This window comes from Ictidomys tridecemlineatus, chromosome 15 (genome assembly GCF_052094955.1).
Source record: "Ictidomys tridecemlineatus isolate mIctTri1 chromosome 15, mIctTri1.hap1, whole genome shotgun sequence".
Lineage (NCBI taxonomy): Eukaryota > Metazoa > Chordata > Mammalia > Rodentia > Sciuridae > Ictidomys > Ictidomys tridecemlineatus.
In genome coordinates this window covers 36,159,778-36,176,995 of record NC_135491.1, presented here as the reverse complement: position 1 = coordinate 36,176,995, position 17,218 = coordinate 36,159,778, and the positions used below count along the sequence as shown (strand labels likewise).

Genomic DNA, 17,218 nt, shown 5'->3' with positions numbered 1-17,218 from the left:
TGTTTTGATATGTTGTACTTATTTGTTGTACCTTCCTCTGCCCATGAGGTAGGTACTATCTATGTACCTTTTTGTGTGTGTGTGTGATGCTGGGGATTGAACCCAGGGCCTTGTGCATGCGAGGCAAGCACTCTACCAACTGAGTTATAGCCTAGACCTATGTGCCTTTTTTTTTGTATCAGGGATTGAACCCAAGGATGCTTAGCCATTGAGTCATATCCCCAGTGCCCCCCTCTTTTTTTAAATTGTTAATTTTGAGATGGGACCTTGCTAAGTTGCTTAGGGCCTTGCTAAATTGCTGAGGCTGGCTTTGAACTTGTGATCCTTCTGCCTCAGGCTCCCAAGACATCAGTGCACCCATTTTACAAGGCACAGAGAGTCTAACTGATCTTCTCATGGCTCAGCTCCCTGTGCGTCTTCTCTGGTGATTTCTAACAGATTTGCCTCTTCCTTTTTAATGGGTCTATATATTCAGTATTGATATCCCATAATTTACTCATATGTGCTCCTCTTACAGATGAACTCTTAGGTACTTCCCAATAACCAGTCTTCTGATGGATATTTGGGTATTTTTCATCTTTTGCCGTAACACTATTGCAACTGGCCTCTTCCTACACATTTGTGTATGGTCTTGAGTCAGTCTATAAAGTAAATATCTGGAGAAACAATTGCAGAAATATATTTTTTTTAATGATGAGCAAGAAAGCAAATGTGTATCCCATAAAAGTGGCCCCTAGATGCTGGCAGCGACGGTGAGCACTCTGGGTTGGCCTAAGGATTGTCATTTACAGGTACCAGGATGTTGGGCTGGGTCCAGAAGGTGCTGCCTCAGCCCCCAGGAACTCCTCAGAAGACAGAGATGGAGGAGGAAGAGGAGGAGGAAGAAGCCGAACTGGAGTCGGAGCTAGAGCTGGAACCGGAGGTAAAACCAGAGCCAGAGTCTCAAATAGCCGCAGAGGGTGGGGGAGGGCAGGCTCCCTTGTGCTCAGGGACTTCCTGGCATGGCCCACCTGCTCCCCAAGGACCTTTTACTACAGAAAAAGGTGAGGTCAGAAGGAAACATGGTGGACGCTCAGGCCCAAAGACTGTACAGTGCTTGCCTGAGGCTGTTTCTCCAGAAGAGCAGACAGTGACTAGCTTAGGCTTTGTGGGTTATGCCATCTCTGTTACTCATCTCTGGCATTATAGTGTGAAAGCAGCTATGGATAATGCATCAACAAATGAGCATGGCTGTGTTCCAATAAAACTTTATTTAAAATCAAGCAATGGTCTTGATATGGCCCACGGACCATATTTTACCAACATCCTAGAGCAGAGCCACTCCAAGTAGCCAGCTATCGAACTATTTGTTATCAGTCCAGGATGACATTAGGAACTTGATCCAGAATGTAGATCTACTGTGTAGCCAAGTACACTGCTGAGTTCAGCTGGTGTCTGTTTTGTAGTGAGGTCTTCTTGATTAAGAAACAGGGAGTTAATACACATCCTGGTGCAACTGTTTAATCATCACGAACCAAGAGCACTTTGCACACTGGCACTGGTTCATGTCCCACGGTTTGAGGGGAATTTCTCTAGAATTTTCCTTCAAGCGTATCTTGGAAGGAAAAGCTTGCCAGTTCTGCATCCCATCCATTCAGGAACTGGGTGACAAGTAATTTAGCAGCTCAATTAAATGGAATTGATTTAGCTTCTAATGGATGCTGGGCCTGTGCTCAGTGCTGAAGACATACAGATGGATAAGGCATTGCTTTGGGGGTCAGCAGACGAGTGCCTAGCCAGCTGATTCTGCCAGGAGATGGTTGGTGAGGCCATGTGGCCAGCCTCCGCATTGGTCTCAGCTCTACCCTTCTGGCAGGGCCAAATAAATGTGTCAGACTGGGAATTAGGGGAGTGCAGGAGAGAGTCACCTTCGCTTTGGAGATTGGAAGCTGGTGGGGGATGCTTCCTAGACAGAGGCTGGGGCAGAATCTTAACTGTTGGAGATGGAGAGATGGGTTGTTCCTGTCAGAGAAAGGCCCTTACTGCAGTAGTGAAGGGCATATTTAGGAAACAGCTATAGGATTTGTGTGTATGTATGTGTCTACGTGTGTATGCATGTGTGTAGTGTGTCCTTGGTGTGATATCTGTGTGTAACACATATTTGCAGCTTGGGCATGCATGCCATTGTCTGTGTGCATCTATATGTATGTGTACACACAGGTGCTCATGTATGTGCACATGTATTAGTGTATATATGGTTCCGTGTGTATGTGACATACTACTGTGCATAAGCATGTTTCTGAGTATGGGAATGTATTCATGTTTATTTATGTATGCACCTTTGGGTGTTTATAAACATATGCATTCACATATTTGCCTTTCTCTATGTATATACACATCCTCTGTGTGAACATGTATATTCATGTGTGTTACATGCTGAAGTTGGTATATGTGCAAGTATACATGTATTTATCCATGTTTGTACCTCTATGCAAATATGAGCATGTGCATATGCTTGTTTATGCTACTGAGCATGTGTATACACATGCTCAAAGGATGTGCTCCTTTGTCTTTATATGCGCAAATGTTATCTGTGTGCACATGCTCATGTCTGTATGTTTACACACTAGATTGACTGAGAAACAATCAATTTGTATCTGTGTGCCTGAGTACATGTGTGTATATGCACGTGGTTGCATGTGCACATGTGTATATATTGGACTATGCAGTGTACATATGCACAAATGTATATGTGCATAGATTCTGTTCGTACATGTGTTCACGTGTGTATTCACTGACCTGTACGTGTATGTTTATGTGTTACTGGATTATGCAAGGGTGCACACATTCATATCTGTGTGTCTGTACATATACAGAATCCATGTAAGTGTGTGTGCACATTTGTGTGTGTATGTGCATGTGTGCTTGTCTATGCGTATATACAGTTGATGCAGTAGCTGGACGTGTGGCTGCAGAGGCAGGTAAGAGGCAGGTGAGAGGCAGGTGAGAGGCAGGTGAGAGGCAGGTGAGAGGCAGATGGCAGAGCTGGACTCCACCCAGCTGCTAGAGAGGAATGGGAAATTCAGGCCAGAGGAGAGAGGGCCCCGGCTGGGATGAGGGGACGTCCTTTGCCTCTCCCTTCCCCTCAGCCTGCCCCCAGCCTTCATAACTTCACTGCATCTCCCTCTTCTCAGGCCACTGAAGTTGGGCAGCTTCTAGTGGAGGGATGATAGGACTGAGAGGCGGGGAGGCCGGGAGGCCACCATCAAGGGGGTGTGAGGCCCTCGCCCTGGGGGAGCCCTCCCCCCCCTTCCCGCGGAGGCCAGGAGGAAGGGAGCATCTGAGGCCACAAGAACTTATAGAGATGATCGTAGAATAGAGTTGTTCAGTCCTTTGGGGGTGGGGGGTCCCTCGTGGGTGATCCAGAGGCGGCTCCTGTTTGAACCAGGCAGGTCTCAGGGCTTACGTGGTCCTGTTTGAACCCTCCAGCCCCTGGAAGAGCCAGCCGATGAGGAGGAAGTGACTGCGGCTGACTCGGGCCTCCAGGGTGAGTGCTGGAAGCTCGCCCAGCGGGCAGGGAGGCTGAGTTCTCCCCTCAGAGCTGTGGCAGCCCATTTCACTGATGAAGAAACCGAGGCCTAGAGAGGCTCAGGGTGGGCTCCTGGAGAACTTTCAGGCCTTTTGATCCTTAGGATTTTCCCTTGTCCCCTGCCTTTGACTTGATCTCCCCCGCAGAGTAGAAATGGCCCTCTCTGGGGGCCCAGATTTAAAGTCGGGGGACTCTTCCAGAGACCCAGAATGATGCCCCTCCTCTGCCCACAGCCCTCCAGGCCCAGGCTGCGGAGTTTCCTGACGTGAACAGGTACTGCACCCCCCATCACCACTCCCTGGGGCTGGGACCGCCACTCCCTCCCGGGGAGCCACGGGGGGTGGCAGGGGGACAGGCATTTGGTCTGTAGTCATTCTGAGCCATTAAGTGGAGGGTCTCCTGGGCCAGATGGTCATTGTGACCAAGAGAGATGGAGGCGGAGAGCTGTATAATGGGTACCCTCTTTGAGGGGCCAGAAGTATCTCAGGGGTGATACTTTTACCCTAGAGCCAAAGTCTTATTCTCCCAGTGAAGCCAGAAATCTAGACTGTGCATGGAATCTCCCGAATGGCTCAGACGTATTAGCCCATGATGCTCGTCTAACCAGCCAGCTCTGGGGCTGGGGCCGGCCCAGGCTGGGAGTCTGGGACCCTCAGGTGTAGGCTGGCCAGCCCAGGCCTCCAGAGACATGCCCCACAGGAAGCCTGACCCTTCTGTAGCAGGGATGTGGGGAGGAGAGGCTGGCCCTACTGTTCTGAGCAGCCTGAGAGTGGACTCCAAAGGCACTGGGCATAGTGGGCCCATTTTCCTTTCCTTTTTTTTGGTGGGGGGGCGGTTACCAGGGACTGAACTCAGGGCATTTGACCACTGTGCCACATCCCCAGCCCTATTTTGTATTTTATTTAGAGACAGGGTCTCACTGAGTGGCTTAGTGCCTCACTTTTGCTGAGGCTGGCTTTGAACTCATGATCCTCCTGCCTCAGCCTCCGGAGCCACTGGGATTACAGGTGTGCGCCACCACGCCCAGCACGGGCCCACTTTTTAGAGAGAAACAAGAGGCTCAGGAGGAAGGTGATATGCCTGAAGTCTCACGGTGCAGACTGGGTTTGATTCAAGCCAAGTCCCTTGGGATACTATGAACTGTCACTGGACCCTGGGGTGGGTGTTGAGGGTGGATGGTGTCTCTGTCCCCCACAGTCCCAGCGGTTGGGTGCTGACTTGGCTTAGGAAGGGCATGGAGAAGGTGGTACCACAGCCCGTCTGCAACGGCAGGGCAGCCCACACAGTGGCCGGCACGGAGGCCCCGGCTCAGGTAGTGCTGGGGCTGGCGGTGGAGGAGGGCCCGCTGGGGGCAGCCTGGCCTGGGTTCCCTGCCATGTTTCCCTGTCTGTCCCCTGCAGGATGAAGCACAGATCCTTGGGCACCATGGCACAGGGAACACAGGTAAGACCAAGAGGCGTCGGCTCTCAGGGTTGAGAGGCTGTTGGGATGGCCTTGGCCACCAGGGAGAGGCCACCTGGGCCAGGGCTTCTCATTGACTGGGCCTGGGCTCTGGCCTGAGTGCGAGAGGTCCCTTGGTGCCTGCTGGAGGCTGACCTAGGGCTCTGGGCACGTCCCTTGCCGTTGCCCATCTTTCTCTCTCCTTCCTTGTCTTTCTTCCTCCCTCTCTTCCCATTGATTTCATGATTTGTTTTGATTTTGGGTACCAGGGATTGAACCCAGGGGCACTCCACCACTGAGCCCCATCCCCAGCCCCACTTTGCATTTTATTCAGAGACAGGGTCTCACTGAGTTGCTTAGCGCCTCACTTCCCTAGAGGCTGGGATCTCAGATGTGTGCCACCACATCTGGCCTGATGTTATGTTTTATTGGAAATTTGTGGATGCATTTAAATCTTTAAAATTGAACTTATTTTTAAACGAATACACACAAATTCAAGGTCTGTGCCTACGAATGAGGTGTCCTGTGCTGTTCCAATGCATGTGCACGTCATGTAATCAGGTGAAGCCTCTCTATCCCCTCTGGCACTTGTCATTCCTTCCTCGTGGCAGTGAAAGTGTCCCAGGCCCCTTTTCTAGCTTTTCGAGGTGGGCGGTCACTGTCTGCTCGACCTGCTGCACCCCAGACCTGCGTCCTCCAGCCAGCTGCCGCTTGGCCCTCACAGAGCCGCCTCCCCATGCCTCCCTCCCTGCCTGTCTCTGTTTTCTGACCCCGCAGGGTCTGCAGGTGGATCCAGTGAGTTCCCCGGGGCCCAGGATACCAGGTACGTCCCTGTCGTGGTCACTGGAAGCAGGGCTTGAACCGCCCTGGGGGACACTGGGGTCCTCGGTTGTTCAGCCTCATGTTGGCAACCCAGTTCGACTTTGCAGAGCTGATGGGTGTGGGCGGGAGGGGTCCTGAACAGGTCCAACCCCTTCTAACTGCAGGCCCACTGTGGCAAGGGCCTCTGGTTTACGAAAAAGCTAGAAATATAGATTTTTATGTACCATCTGTAATTGTTGGATGTAGCCAACTAATTGAGATGCTTTCAGGACGCTGTGGGTCCCCAACGTGAGCCTGAAACTTCCAGTTTCTGATTTTTCCTGGAATTTCAGAGTCAGACACTCAACTCCAGTCCCCTTCACTCATTCCTTCCCTAGACTGCAGGCCCATGGAGGGCAGGGGCTTTTGTCCTGGTCACTGCAGAGCCCTGGTGCCCAGCATGGTACCTGGCATCATAGACTAAGGACTCGGCACCCAGGGGACACATAACCAGATGAATGAGTGGACGTAGAGGACGTTCCAGGCTTTTCTTCATGTTGTTTCCCCTTTTCCTTTCTTCCTCTCTTCTTCTTCTTCATCCTCCTCTTCCTCCTCCTCCTCCTTCTTCTTCTTTGTGAAAGGGTAGGATTTACTGAAGTGAGAAGAAACAAGACAGAGCTCTCACCAGGGGACCTGAGAGCAGGTTCCCAGTCAGGGAGCTAGTCCAGGGCTTCATGTGCTAGGTAGGGCCACTGGTCACCGTCAATGCTGAACAGACATTGGAAAAGTGCCCAGATTGCGAGCTTTCTTTAGGGCCTGGAGCTTCCCTCAGGAGGTGGGGGCTTTCTGGAGTCCAGATAGATTTGGACCCAATATTTGCCCCTGGGGCCAGCTGCATAATCGACGTAAAATAAAAACACAGGACCCCTTTAAAATGATGAATAATTTTCAGTTTATGGCAATAGTGCATTAAACATAGTTAAACTTCTAAATATGGGGTCCCGTGTTTACACAGTCACACTCCCGTGAAGCCACTCCTGTCCATGCCAGCCACGGAGCCCACCCCCAGGCTGCATCCCGGCATCTCCTACTCCTCCCTGCTGCCCAAGAGCCCAAAGCTGGGTCAGGGGCAGAGCCGGGTCCAGCCTTGGATCTGCAGTTGAGGTTGGCAGCTTCCCCACCACCATGGGGCCCTTTGAGAGCATCCGGTACAAGGTCCCACTGCCCAGGGCCAGGAAGTGCTGGTGGGCAGTCAGGAGAGTGTGCCTGGCTCCTTCCCTTAGGTCACTGGCCCTCCTTAGGCCCAGCCCATGGCTGCTCAGGTGGCTGGAGCAGAACCTGGAGAAAATGCTACCTCAACCCCCGACACCCGCTAAGGTGAGTGGACGGTAGGAGGGACCTCAGCTGCCACCTGGGAGAATTTGGGAGCCCAAGGGGTGGGGACTGACTATTCCAGCAGTTTCTCCCCCAGGGGTCCAAGAGGGGTGAGCCCCTCCTGGGATCATCCTAAATGGGGAGGAGTCACTGCCCAGGGTGCCGTGGCGGGGAGACTTGGGGCATGATAGCCCTCCGCCCTGGCCTCAGGTCAGGGACCGCTGGCCAGGATGGGGCAAGTGCAGAGCTTTTACCACTGTCCTTGCCCCCCACCTGCCGTCCAGGGCTTGATTGCTGAGCCTGCAGGTGCTGTCCTGGGCCCAGGTACAGAGAGGGGCCTGGGAGGGGCTGCTTGGGTGGTTATGGGCTGGGCTGGGGGAATCCCGGGGATCTCAGGGAGACCCTTGGTCTTCATCTGGGTCAGAGAGCAGTTCTGGCCTTTTTGGGAGTGGATTGTTGTGGGAGGGCACTGGAGTCCCCTCCCTAGTCCAAGCCGGGGAGCCTGAGACTAGGGGCAGGTCTCACTCATCCTGTGAGACGTTGGAAGTCCCTCCCTCTCCCTGCTCTTTTCCATGCTAGAGGTGTTTGGAGTGGTCCAAGGGTCTCCCTGCCTGGTCACGTTAGTGCTTTGGAGCTGACCCCCTGAGGCCTGGAGGGGCCAGGTGGAGCCCTGCTGTGGGCTCTTCTGCCCCTGCTCTCCCCCTGCTCAGAGCCTCCAGAACCCCCGCTGGAGACGGACCCCGAGAGCGCCTGTGTGACCAGTCTCGAGGAGGAGCCGGCTCCAGAGCCCCAGCCCAGCCTCCAGACCTCCTCCCTGCCGCCACCTGCGGACTCTGCCGGGTGAGCCCCCCCTAAATGTCTTCTCCCCACCTCGGGGAGCACCGTCAGTGCCTGGCCCCAGCCCAACACCCCACCTTCACAAAAGTAGCATTTTGAATCATGGAATTAACACATGCGCCAGGGAGAAAATTCAACCGACTCTCCAAGTCCCTCCCAGGGCAACCCCGGGTTCTTGCCTTCCCCAGGTACACCCTTCCCCAGGTGAGGACGCCGTTCCTTTAACTACACACCTAGCAAGGGTGATCTGTAGGCAGGAATCTGCATGTTGCTTTTTCACTTAAAAATGCATCCTGGAGGTGGGTCTGTGCACAGAGCTGCATTCCGTTCTTCCACTAGCCGGGTGGTGCTCCATCAGGTGGACGCACAGCTTTGATTTAACCACGCGGTGGACGTGAGTTTGTTTCCACCCTTGTGCTGCGGTCAGAGCCTGTCCATGCCTCCTGGGGCTCCTGCCCAAGTAACTCTCTAGAATAAATCGTGAGAAGGGAACTGCTGGGCTAAGGGCGACATTCAGTCAAAACCGGGTTGGGTGGTGGCCTGGGACGTACGGAGCTGGTGGTGGAGGGCTTTTCTAGGTGTGCACGGTCCTGGCTTCAGCCCCCAGGTACCACAACAACAACAAATCCGGATGAGAGCTGCCAAAGGCGAGCACCCGGGCAGAGTGTGAGAGGGCGGAAGTGCAGCTCCGGGGATGGGGTGGGGGGGTACCCGAGCTGCCTACTAGGACCAAGCAGAGCCCTCCCGGGGGATGGGGAGGGGAGGGAGGAAAGGGTCTTTAGAGCTGGAGACACGGCTGGGCTCTGGCAGGCCTGCTGTTGACCTGTGGAGGGAGCTGGCGGTGGCCTAGTCTCCCGTGGGTCGGGGTGGGGGGCTCTCCCGCTGGAACACAGCCCACTCTGCCCGCAGGTTGCTAGCGTGGCTCCTACACAGGCTGGAGAAGGCCCTGCCGCAGCCGGTGCTCCCTGGGAACAGCCGGGAGCAGGTCAGTGCTGGGCCCGGGGAGTGGGTCCTGGCCAGTGGGGGAGGGGGACCTTGGGAGCTCAGGGAAGGATGGGGTGGTTGGCCTGGGCCCTGGAGGTGGGGACACCCACCGTGAGAACCCAGGCCCTGCAGCCTGCCTGTCTGAAGCCCATGTTCACTTCACCCAGACCCTTTGTGGCTCTGTGGCCACCGGCTGAGACGTGCTGGCCCAGCCCACTGCCAGGGCCTCACAGTCCTTTGGGAACATGTGGGGAGCAGAGAGGGACTCAGAGGTGGAGCCTCCTGGGAGCAGCAAGGAAAGCTGCCCAGTAGAGGTGACCTCCAAGCATGCTCCAAGGCCCAGTGACAAGAGAGGCCTGGACTGTCCTGGGAAGAAGTGGGGTTCACAGGAAACCAGCAGGTCCCGTGTGCAGAACTGACGACCTAGGACACCAACGTGGGGGGTGGGGGAGCAAGGCCTCTGTCACTGTGTCTTTCCTTCCCCAAGATCCCGGGACCTGGCCTTTCTTTTTTGGGGGACAATTGGACATTTCCATAGAAGCGCTTGTGCTGGGAGTGGAAGGCCTAACCTCAGTCCAGGCTGTGTGAGTGTGGCCATGGCCCTCTCAGAGCCCCCCTTGTCCCACCTGAGCGAGGAGCGGACAGTGGCTCACTCCCCAGGGGTGTGAGAAGGCAGGAAAGAACTCTGTAAGCAAAGGCGTGTAGGCCCAGGAGACAGGAAGGCCTGGCGGGTTTCAGGGCCTCTGGGTCACTCAAGGACCCAGCCTGGCTCCTCCAAGCGGAGACCCTTGTTGTGGCTGTCTGGGGACCACCTCCCCACCTGCCTCACTGAGCCAAGGCTGAACCTCAAAGCCCCTCTCCCAATTCCCTCATGGTCTGTGGGCACAGCAGGGTCCTCTATGGGCCACCTGAGGCCTACAGTGGCCAGCCAAGGTCACACGTGGCTGGAGTTCCAACTCCAGATCCAGGCTCTTGTGGCTTCCGGGCACATCCTGCCCTCTTCCAAGGCTGGTTCCCGTGCGGAGGGAAGTGGGCAGGAAACAGGCTATCCACGCCTCGGGTCTGCAGAGGAAGTGCGACAACCCGGTTTTCCAAGACACACGGGGCTAGGTGGCAGTTAGCGGATGAGGATGTCCTCACAGGGTCACAGGGCCCCGGGGAGGAGGCTGGGGAAGTGGGTTCCCCTGGTGAGAGGCCTTGGAGGAGCTGGGAGCTTGGAGGCGGCCCTCCGGGGAGGGTGGGAGGAGGATCTGACACGGAGGCCAGCGGGTGGGGGGGTGAAGCGGGGAGGCAGGAGGCAGCCATGGTGACCCCCCTTTCTCCCCACAGGAGCCTGGCTGCCCGGAGACGTGTGACGCGCAGACCAGTAAGTGCTGCATTTCTGGGTTCTCGTGTGCCTCCCAGGAGGGTGGCTTGGTATCCTAGGGTCTGAGGGGGGGGTTAACGGGGGCCTCCTGACCTGGAGCCCAGAGAGACCCCTGCCCTGCAGGCGCCATCTCTGTTCAGCGGGTCCAGGTAGCCGGAGCCTGGCGGGGGCTGGAGGCCCCCAGGGCCTGGCTCCTGGCTTCTGTCCAGAGGAAACAGTCCCAAAGTCAAACCAGATGGGCCCTCTTCCTGCTGGCAGATGGCTCTGGTCAGGAGGGGAGAGGGAGAGCGGCGGGCATCCCTGAGGGAACCAGATCCCATTGGCTGGTCCACCCTTGGGCAGGGAGGCTGTCCCTCACCTGCAGCTGGTGCCTTTTTATCCCAGGCCCAAGCCAGGACTGGGCGACAGAGATTGAGGTCCCTCTGGGTGTGCTGGGAGCCGAATCTGCTCTTGCTTTGCTCCCTGGCCTCTGGCCACGTGGCCATTCACACATCCACTAAGTCAGTGATGGTGGGCAGCCCGCTACGGGCCGGGCCTTTGGGCAGCGGCAGCCCCTGTTCTGTCCTGGACATGGGCTCTCTGACCCTAGGTCAGGCTCTCCCAGGGACACTTCCGCTGTGCTATAATGCTGTGTCCAACCCCAGGGCGAGCTCTCTGAAGCTGGGGGTGACCACTGTGGCTTGGGACACAGACAAATGGCTGACTGCGGGGCTTGGGTCTGGTGGACGAGCCATGAGAGGTGTTAGGGTTCATGGTGGCCGTGACAGCAACCCAAGGAGCAGCAGAGCCCACCGGCCTCTGGGAAGGACGGGCCCAGTCTCTCATGGAGCCCACGGTCTCCCTGAGCATGAAGAGAGGGGACCTCTATGGCAGTTGGGGCAGGTGGGGGACAAGAGCTCGGAGAACTCAAGGCACCTGCCCAGGGTCACAGAGCAAGTATGGAGGGGTAGTAACCGGACTCTGGCTCGACAGCAGCTGCTCAGTCAGGCAAAGTTAAAGGGACCCACACTGTCCCCTGGGGCTGGAGCCTGGACCCCCTCTTGTCTTCCTCTCCTCCTCTGGGAGGACTCAGAATTCTCAGCCCACTGTAGGCAGGGCCTCCTGCAGTTCCCAGAGTGGGCAGGTGACAGGTGGGCACCAGGCCTAACAATGGGGACAGACACATGTAGGGGCCTGGAGCCTGGGCAGGTCCTCCTCCTGGGCCGCCATAACAAACAACAGTCAATTACATTCCAGGGGCTTAAGGCAGCAGTTTGAAAGCCAGAAGTCCAGAATCAAGGCATTGCAGGGTGGGTTTCTTCTGAGGCTCTGAGAGAGACATTGTCTCTCCTCTTCCTGGCCTCAGGGGCTGCAGGCCACACCTGGGCTCCTTGGCTTCCAGCTGATCCCCCGACCCTGCGTGAGTGCCCACGTGGACTCGCTCTGTGTCTTGCTCTGTGTCTGCTGTCCTTTGCAAGGATGTCAGGTACTGGATTTAGGGGCCACCCTAAATCCAGGATGATCGCCTCTTGAGATCCTTAATCAGGTCTGCAGGGACCCTATTCCAAATAAGGTCACATTCACAGGTAATAGGATCAGAACTTGAACTTATCATTTTGGGGGGACACTAGGAACCCACTACATGGGGAAGGAGCTTCCTCTCCTCCCCGCCCTGTCCACAGCTTTCCCTTCCATCTGTCCCTCCGTCCGTCCGTCCGTGCCCTCTGTCTGCCCCCGGCTGCCTGCCCTACTGACTCCTCCTTTGTTTCAGGGGTGGCGGCAGCTGGCGGCCTCTGAGACAAGGGAGAAGGGGACCTGGGAGAGCACAGATGGACAGACAGATGGATGGATGGAAGGGAAGAAGGACGCCCGGAGGAGAAGACGTTCAGGGGGTGGAGGGCAGGAGGTGGCCATGGACCCCTCCCTGCGGGGTCAGTGAGCCGCTGGCCCTCCCCCACGCTCCCAGGCAGGGCAAGGAGAGCCAGAGGCGGCCCCACCAGCTCCCCAGCCGCCTCCTCTCAGGACACTTGGCAAGGGAGCGGGACCCAGGCCAACTCAAGGGGCAGGTCGGCCAAGGACAGCCTGAGAGATTCAGGCTAGACGGCAGGGGGACTTCCTCAGTGGGAGGCGATGGAAAGCCCTCTGAGAAGACCCCTCCACAGCCCCGTGTGGCACTGGCTCTGTCTCAACCCCCATGGGACACACTTTTCCCAGAAGTGGTTTCCTAAGGCCTGGCCACTTTGTCTCTCTGGGCAGGCCGGGGGACAGTGACATTGAAATCAACATTAAACATGCACCTCAGCCCTGTGGTGGCCGCCGTCATTGCCTAGGGTCGGGCTGCAGCACTGGTGAGATTTTAAAAGTGGGTGGGCCGAGAGGGCTGTGGCCTGCGGGTCTTGGGGTGCAGGAGGAATTAGCTAGGGGTCCTGGGGTCCCAGGTGGCCCATAGACGTCTTTGTTGGGGCCAACGGTGATTTGAAAAATTGGAATCCGTTGCCAGCATTTACTGTTCAGGTGACTTTGTGTAGAATGTCTGGCTTCCCTGCCACCCTGGGAGACTCTGGGTAGGTGGCAGCTGTCTCTTCTTGTATCCTCCGTTTGAGACCCCCAAGGACAGGGCCACCCCAGGAGAGGGAATAAAGGGAGGAAAATCTAGAGGTGCGAGGGGGAGGCTGCGTGGGTCCCCGGGGTGGGGGGTGACACCCGGCCATCTGTAGCCCACAGCCCTTCGTGGTTAAGCAGGACAGTTGGGCCTCACTTTAGGTGAGCTAGGTTATAGGCAGTGGGGAGCCATGGAGTGTGGTTGAGCAGAGGAGTGACTTCCCAGAGATTACTCTGGGGCATCGCGGAGCAACTGGGGGCAACTCTGAAGAGTGTCCACCCTCAGATTAGAATAGTGGCCTCAGAATCCCCCTCCATGATTCTGGGGATGAGGGACGGCTGCGAGCCTACTTTGAGGAATTTCCAGTGAGTGAAAGGTCAGTGCTTTGGGGCCAGAGCGGAGAGGTGGCCTGCACTAGGGAGAGGCCGAGGGAGCGGGGACCACGGCCCCAGCTCTGCCAGTGACCTGGGGTCCCGGTGGGGGCTTGCCCCGGATCCCATGCACCTGGGCTCCCGGGCCCTGGAAGCAGGAGCGCCTTCTTGGGTGGGGCCGCTGGCCTTCCTGGCCTGGGTCAGAGCCCCAGGTGAAGGTCCTGAGGGGGGAGAGGTCACCGGCCACGAGGTGGGGTGCCCAGAGGGAATCCAGGGGCGAAGCTTTACCGCAGACAGGGCAGCCCGCGCTCCTGGGTGGGGCCCTGGGAGGTGGGGAGCCTGCAGGGAGGGGCACGCGCTCCCATCCCTTCCCTTCCTGGCCGGTGGCCGTGGGCACCACCTTCTTAGAGTTGTCACATCTTTGGCTGTAAATTAGGGACAGTCTGGGGCAGGCCTTAAAGGAAAGAGGGAATGTCAGGGATCGCTCCCTCCTAGAGCACCAGCCAGGCGGGGACGGGTGCTTCCAAGACAGTGGCCAGGGCCCCGCTGAGGCTCTCCTGGTGCATATTTACCACCTGGGATGGCGTGCTAGGGACGCAGGCATCAGGAGACCTGACTCTGCCTCTAACTTCTTGTGTGACCTTGGACAAGTTGGCCAGCCTCTCTGGGCTGGCTGTTTGGGCTATAAAATGGGGAGAGTGCTGTTCTCTTTGGGGTGCTGTGACAGCTAACAAGCTCTTAGGCCAGGGGGTGTTGTCCTCTGTCTCCTACAGTGCTCGGGCAGGAACCTGTCCCCAGGAGTCTCCTGGAGGACAAAGTCCGGGAGCTACTGCAGAGACGGGTCGTGCGGGGTGCGTGCGGGGTGCGTGCGGGGTGCGTGCGGGGTGCGTGCGGGGTGCGTGCGGGGTGCGTGCGGGGTGCGTGCGGGGTGCGTGCGGGGTGCGTGCGGGGTGCGTGCGGGGTGCGTGCGGGGTGCGTGCGGGGTGCGTGCGGGGTGCGTGCGGGGGCTTCCCTGGGGACACACAGGTGCTTTCTCTGTTTGATGGGGATAATATCTGTACCCAGAAGCTGGGAGTCCCAGCCCTGGCCCATGCGAAGCACCCCATAAAAGAAAGTGATAATTTTTGTTTCAGTTTGCTCATCTGTAAGATGGGAATCAAATACAAAAGAGAGGAAATAAAATAAAAGTCATTCTTCCCACCTCAAGAGGTCGTGTGAGCGCGAATGGAATGGACCCAGGTCCTCTCTGAACATAGGCCTGACCCCCGGGAGTACTCAGGAATGCCACTGCTGTTACTATTACTGTTATTGTTGTTGTTTGCTGAACCATGAGCAATAACTTCCAAAATCACAGGATAAGACTTGGGGCCAGCTTTCATTTAAAGTCACCATCACTAATTCACGCTCTGCTTGAGGGCCACCAAGACCCCTGGAGCTTTTTCAGAACACCTGATATCCAGGGAGTCTCCCCCTTTCTCCCAGACACCTACCTGGGGTGGGGTTCTGAGGAGCCTCCCCTGTACCCACTTCTGCCAACCTCACCGCGTTCCCACGGTCAGGAATTCAAGTGCATGGAGAGATGTTTAAAATGACAGATTCCTGCGATTCCCCGCCCCTCAGCAAAGTTGAATTCCCGTGGGGAGGGAGTTTCTAGACCCAGGAGGCAGGGGAGGGATCAAGTGCTGGGCATCCAGAGTGCCAGCGGTGGGCAGGCTCACTCTGCATCCCTGGAGACCGTCTGGGCTGCCCTGCACCGAGGTGGCCAGGCAGACCCCACTCCTACGTCTTTTGGGCACGACCCACACGCTCTGGTTGGAAGTATTCTTTCTGCAAAGAAACCAAGCTGATCAGCCCTTGTCAAAGCTCTGTCTCAAGAGAAAAGAGTGGGGGAAATGAAGGGTGCCCCGCCAAAGGTCAGGCTTCAACGCGTCGCTTGAGCTCGGATGCGGTGGAACCAGTCCCACCGGCCACAGCGCATTTCCCTGGACTCGTTCAGGAGCTGAGGTGCTACTGGAGACGGCCAGGCTCCCGCCCGGGCTCCCTGAGACTCCTGGGTCCCCTGCGGGAGTCTCACAGGTGGCTTCTCCTGTGTCCCCTGCAGTTGGCATCCTGGCCACGCAGCGACAGGAGCCCGACCTCATCCTGGAAGATGTTGAGTCTCACTGGGAGGATGCCCAGCAGGACTGCAGCTCCAGCCCCCAGGAGATGGAGAGGCTTCCAGCTCACGGGAAAGAGAACAAGGCCGTGGTGGAGACGCCCAGGTGGGAGTCCGAGAATTCCCCGGAAAGAGCCAGTTCTCGTTTGAGAAGGTAGCAGGCGTGCGGTGCCCAATCCCCAGGTCCAAGAGGCCACAGAGCCGCAGCCAAGCCCGGCCCCCATCCCATAGGTCACACCTGGCTCTTTATTTTTGGGTACTGGAAATTGAACCCAGGGGTGCTCTACCTCTGAGTCACAACCTCACATCTTTTTATTTTTTAATTTGAGACAAGGTCTTGCTAAGTTGCTGAGGCTGACCTTGAAATTGCAATCCTCCTGCCTCAGTCCCCAAGTCACAGGGATTGCAGGCATGAACCATGTTCTGATGCCCATCCCAGACACAGTCTGGGCATGTCCATGCTCTCATCCCCCCCTCTATTCTTTTTTGTGGGGGCTGGGGCTGAAAGGAAATCTAGCCCATGTAACTTGTCAGCACCTTGCTGCATTCATCCAATAACATACCTTGAGGGCCTTCCTCAGTCAGTAGGTGGAAATCATCCTTATCGTTTTTACAGCTCTGTAGGGTTCCATCCTTGAGTATATATGATTTATTTAACCTGCCCACCACTGATGGACGTTTATGTTGTGTGCTGTCCGCTTTCTGTTACTCTAACAACATGCCTGAGATAATCGACTTAGGTAGAGAGAGAAGGTTTATTTGGGGCTCGGGATTTCAGAGGTTTCTGTCTATGGTTGGTTGGTCCCCTCATCATGGCAGGAGTGTGTAGTGGACCAAAAGCCTTCGCTTCATGGCAGAGAAGAAAGAGGGAGAAAGAGGAAGGGGCTAGGGTCCCACTGTCCCCTTCAAAGGCATGTCCCCAGAGATCCAAAGACTTTTCACTAGGTCCTATCTTTTCAAAGGTTCCACCTTCCAATTGGGCCACTCTGGGGACCAAGCCTTTAGCATGGGCCTTTGAGGGATCCAAGTGCAGCCAATACCCTTGTAGGTGTGCGCCTCTGTGACCCTCATGGGCACAGCCACGGGAGGGTTTCCAGAGGGAGCTCCTGGGCCACTAACAGTGCCTGGTACACAGTAGGCACTAAATAAATGGACTAATAGAAGAGATGAATGCATACGTGGACCGTGCAGTGGGCTCCCCTCTTATTAACACATCCAAGACTGTCCCCCGCCCCCAACGATCCCATGTTGTCTCGACACCTCCTAAGGCTGCCCGAGGTCTCCTGTTGAACACTCGGGGCCGAATCCTCGTCTGCATCTACACAGATTTCAGCCCAAGGACTCAGTCCAAGTAAACGTTTACAGATGGAGCTGAGAAAGGAGCGCTGGGGCGGGCGGGGCCGACAGCAGTGAGGACGGACAGAGGGACGATGGCTGGGGGAGTGGACACTGGAGCAGGGGAGGAGCGGGAAGTGGGTCATGGAGGAGATACCCGGGAGTGAGCGGGGAGACAGGAGGGGCCCCAGGGCCAGATTAGAGGGCAGGGAGGTGACCAAGAGCTGGGGAGAGGGTGACGCCCTCCTCCCTGAGCTGTCCCTCTGACCTTGGCCGGTCTTTGCCATCAGAAGTGCCACTGTGCATCATTAGCAAAGTGGCCTGGGGAGGTGGCCTCCCAGCTCCATGGCTGTGGGGTGGGGACTGCCAGCAGGTCCCTGCAGAGGGTGCACAGGGCCAGCTGTGA

The 17,218-nt window shown here is 56.6% G+C and overlaps 1 protein-coding gene across 6 annotated transcripts in view; it reads left to right on the top strand.

Moving 5' to 3' along the window:
* The window catches only part of Cngb1 (cyclic nucleotide gated channel subunit beta 1), a 65,357-nt gene that overhangs the window by 1,561 nt on the left and 46,578 nt on the right, over window positions 1–17,218 (top strand). For 3 of the 6 annotated variants that reach the window (XM_078032406.1, XM_078032402.1, XM_078032405.1), the window contains exons 2-13: window positions 792–922; window positions 3,469–3,526; window positions 3,769–3,841; window positions 4,766–4,880; window positions 4,969–5,011; window positions 5,786–5,831; window positions 7,093–7,186; window positions 7,468–7,507; window positions 7,894–8,023; window positions 8,930–9,005; window positions 10,334–10,370; window positions 15,424–15,583. In XM_078032406.1, coding sequence (XP_077888532.1) covers window positions 800–922; window positions 3,469–3,526; window positions 3,769–3,841; window positions 4,766–4,880; window positions 4,969–5,011; window positions 5,786–5,831; window positions 7,093–7,186; window positions 7,468–7,507; window positions 7,894–8,023; window positions 8,930–9,005; window positions 10,334–10,370; window positions 15,424–15,583 — 995 coding nt within the window. In that variant the 5' untranslated portion in view covers window positions 792–799. Of the gene's footprint in view, window positions 1–791; window positions 923–3,468; window positions 3,527–3,768; window positions 3,842–4,765; window positions 4,881–4,968; window positions 5,012–5,785; window positions 5,832–7,092; window positions 7,187–7,467; window positions 7,508–7,893; window positions 8,024–8,929; window positions 9,006–9,626; window positions 10,192–10,333; window positions 10,371–15,423; window positions 15,584–17,218 lie in introns of those variants that run through there. The other 3 variants (XM_078032404.1, XM_078032403.1, XM_078032407.1) reach the window with 3 other exon arrangements.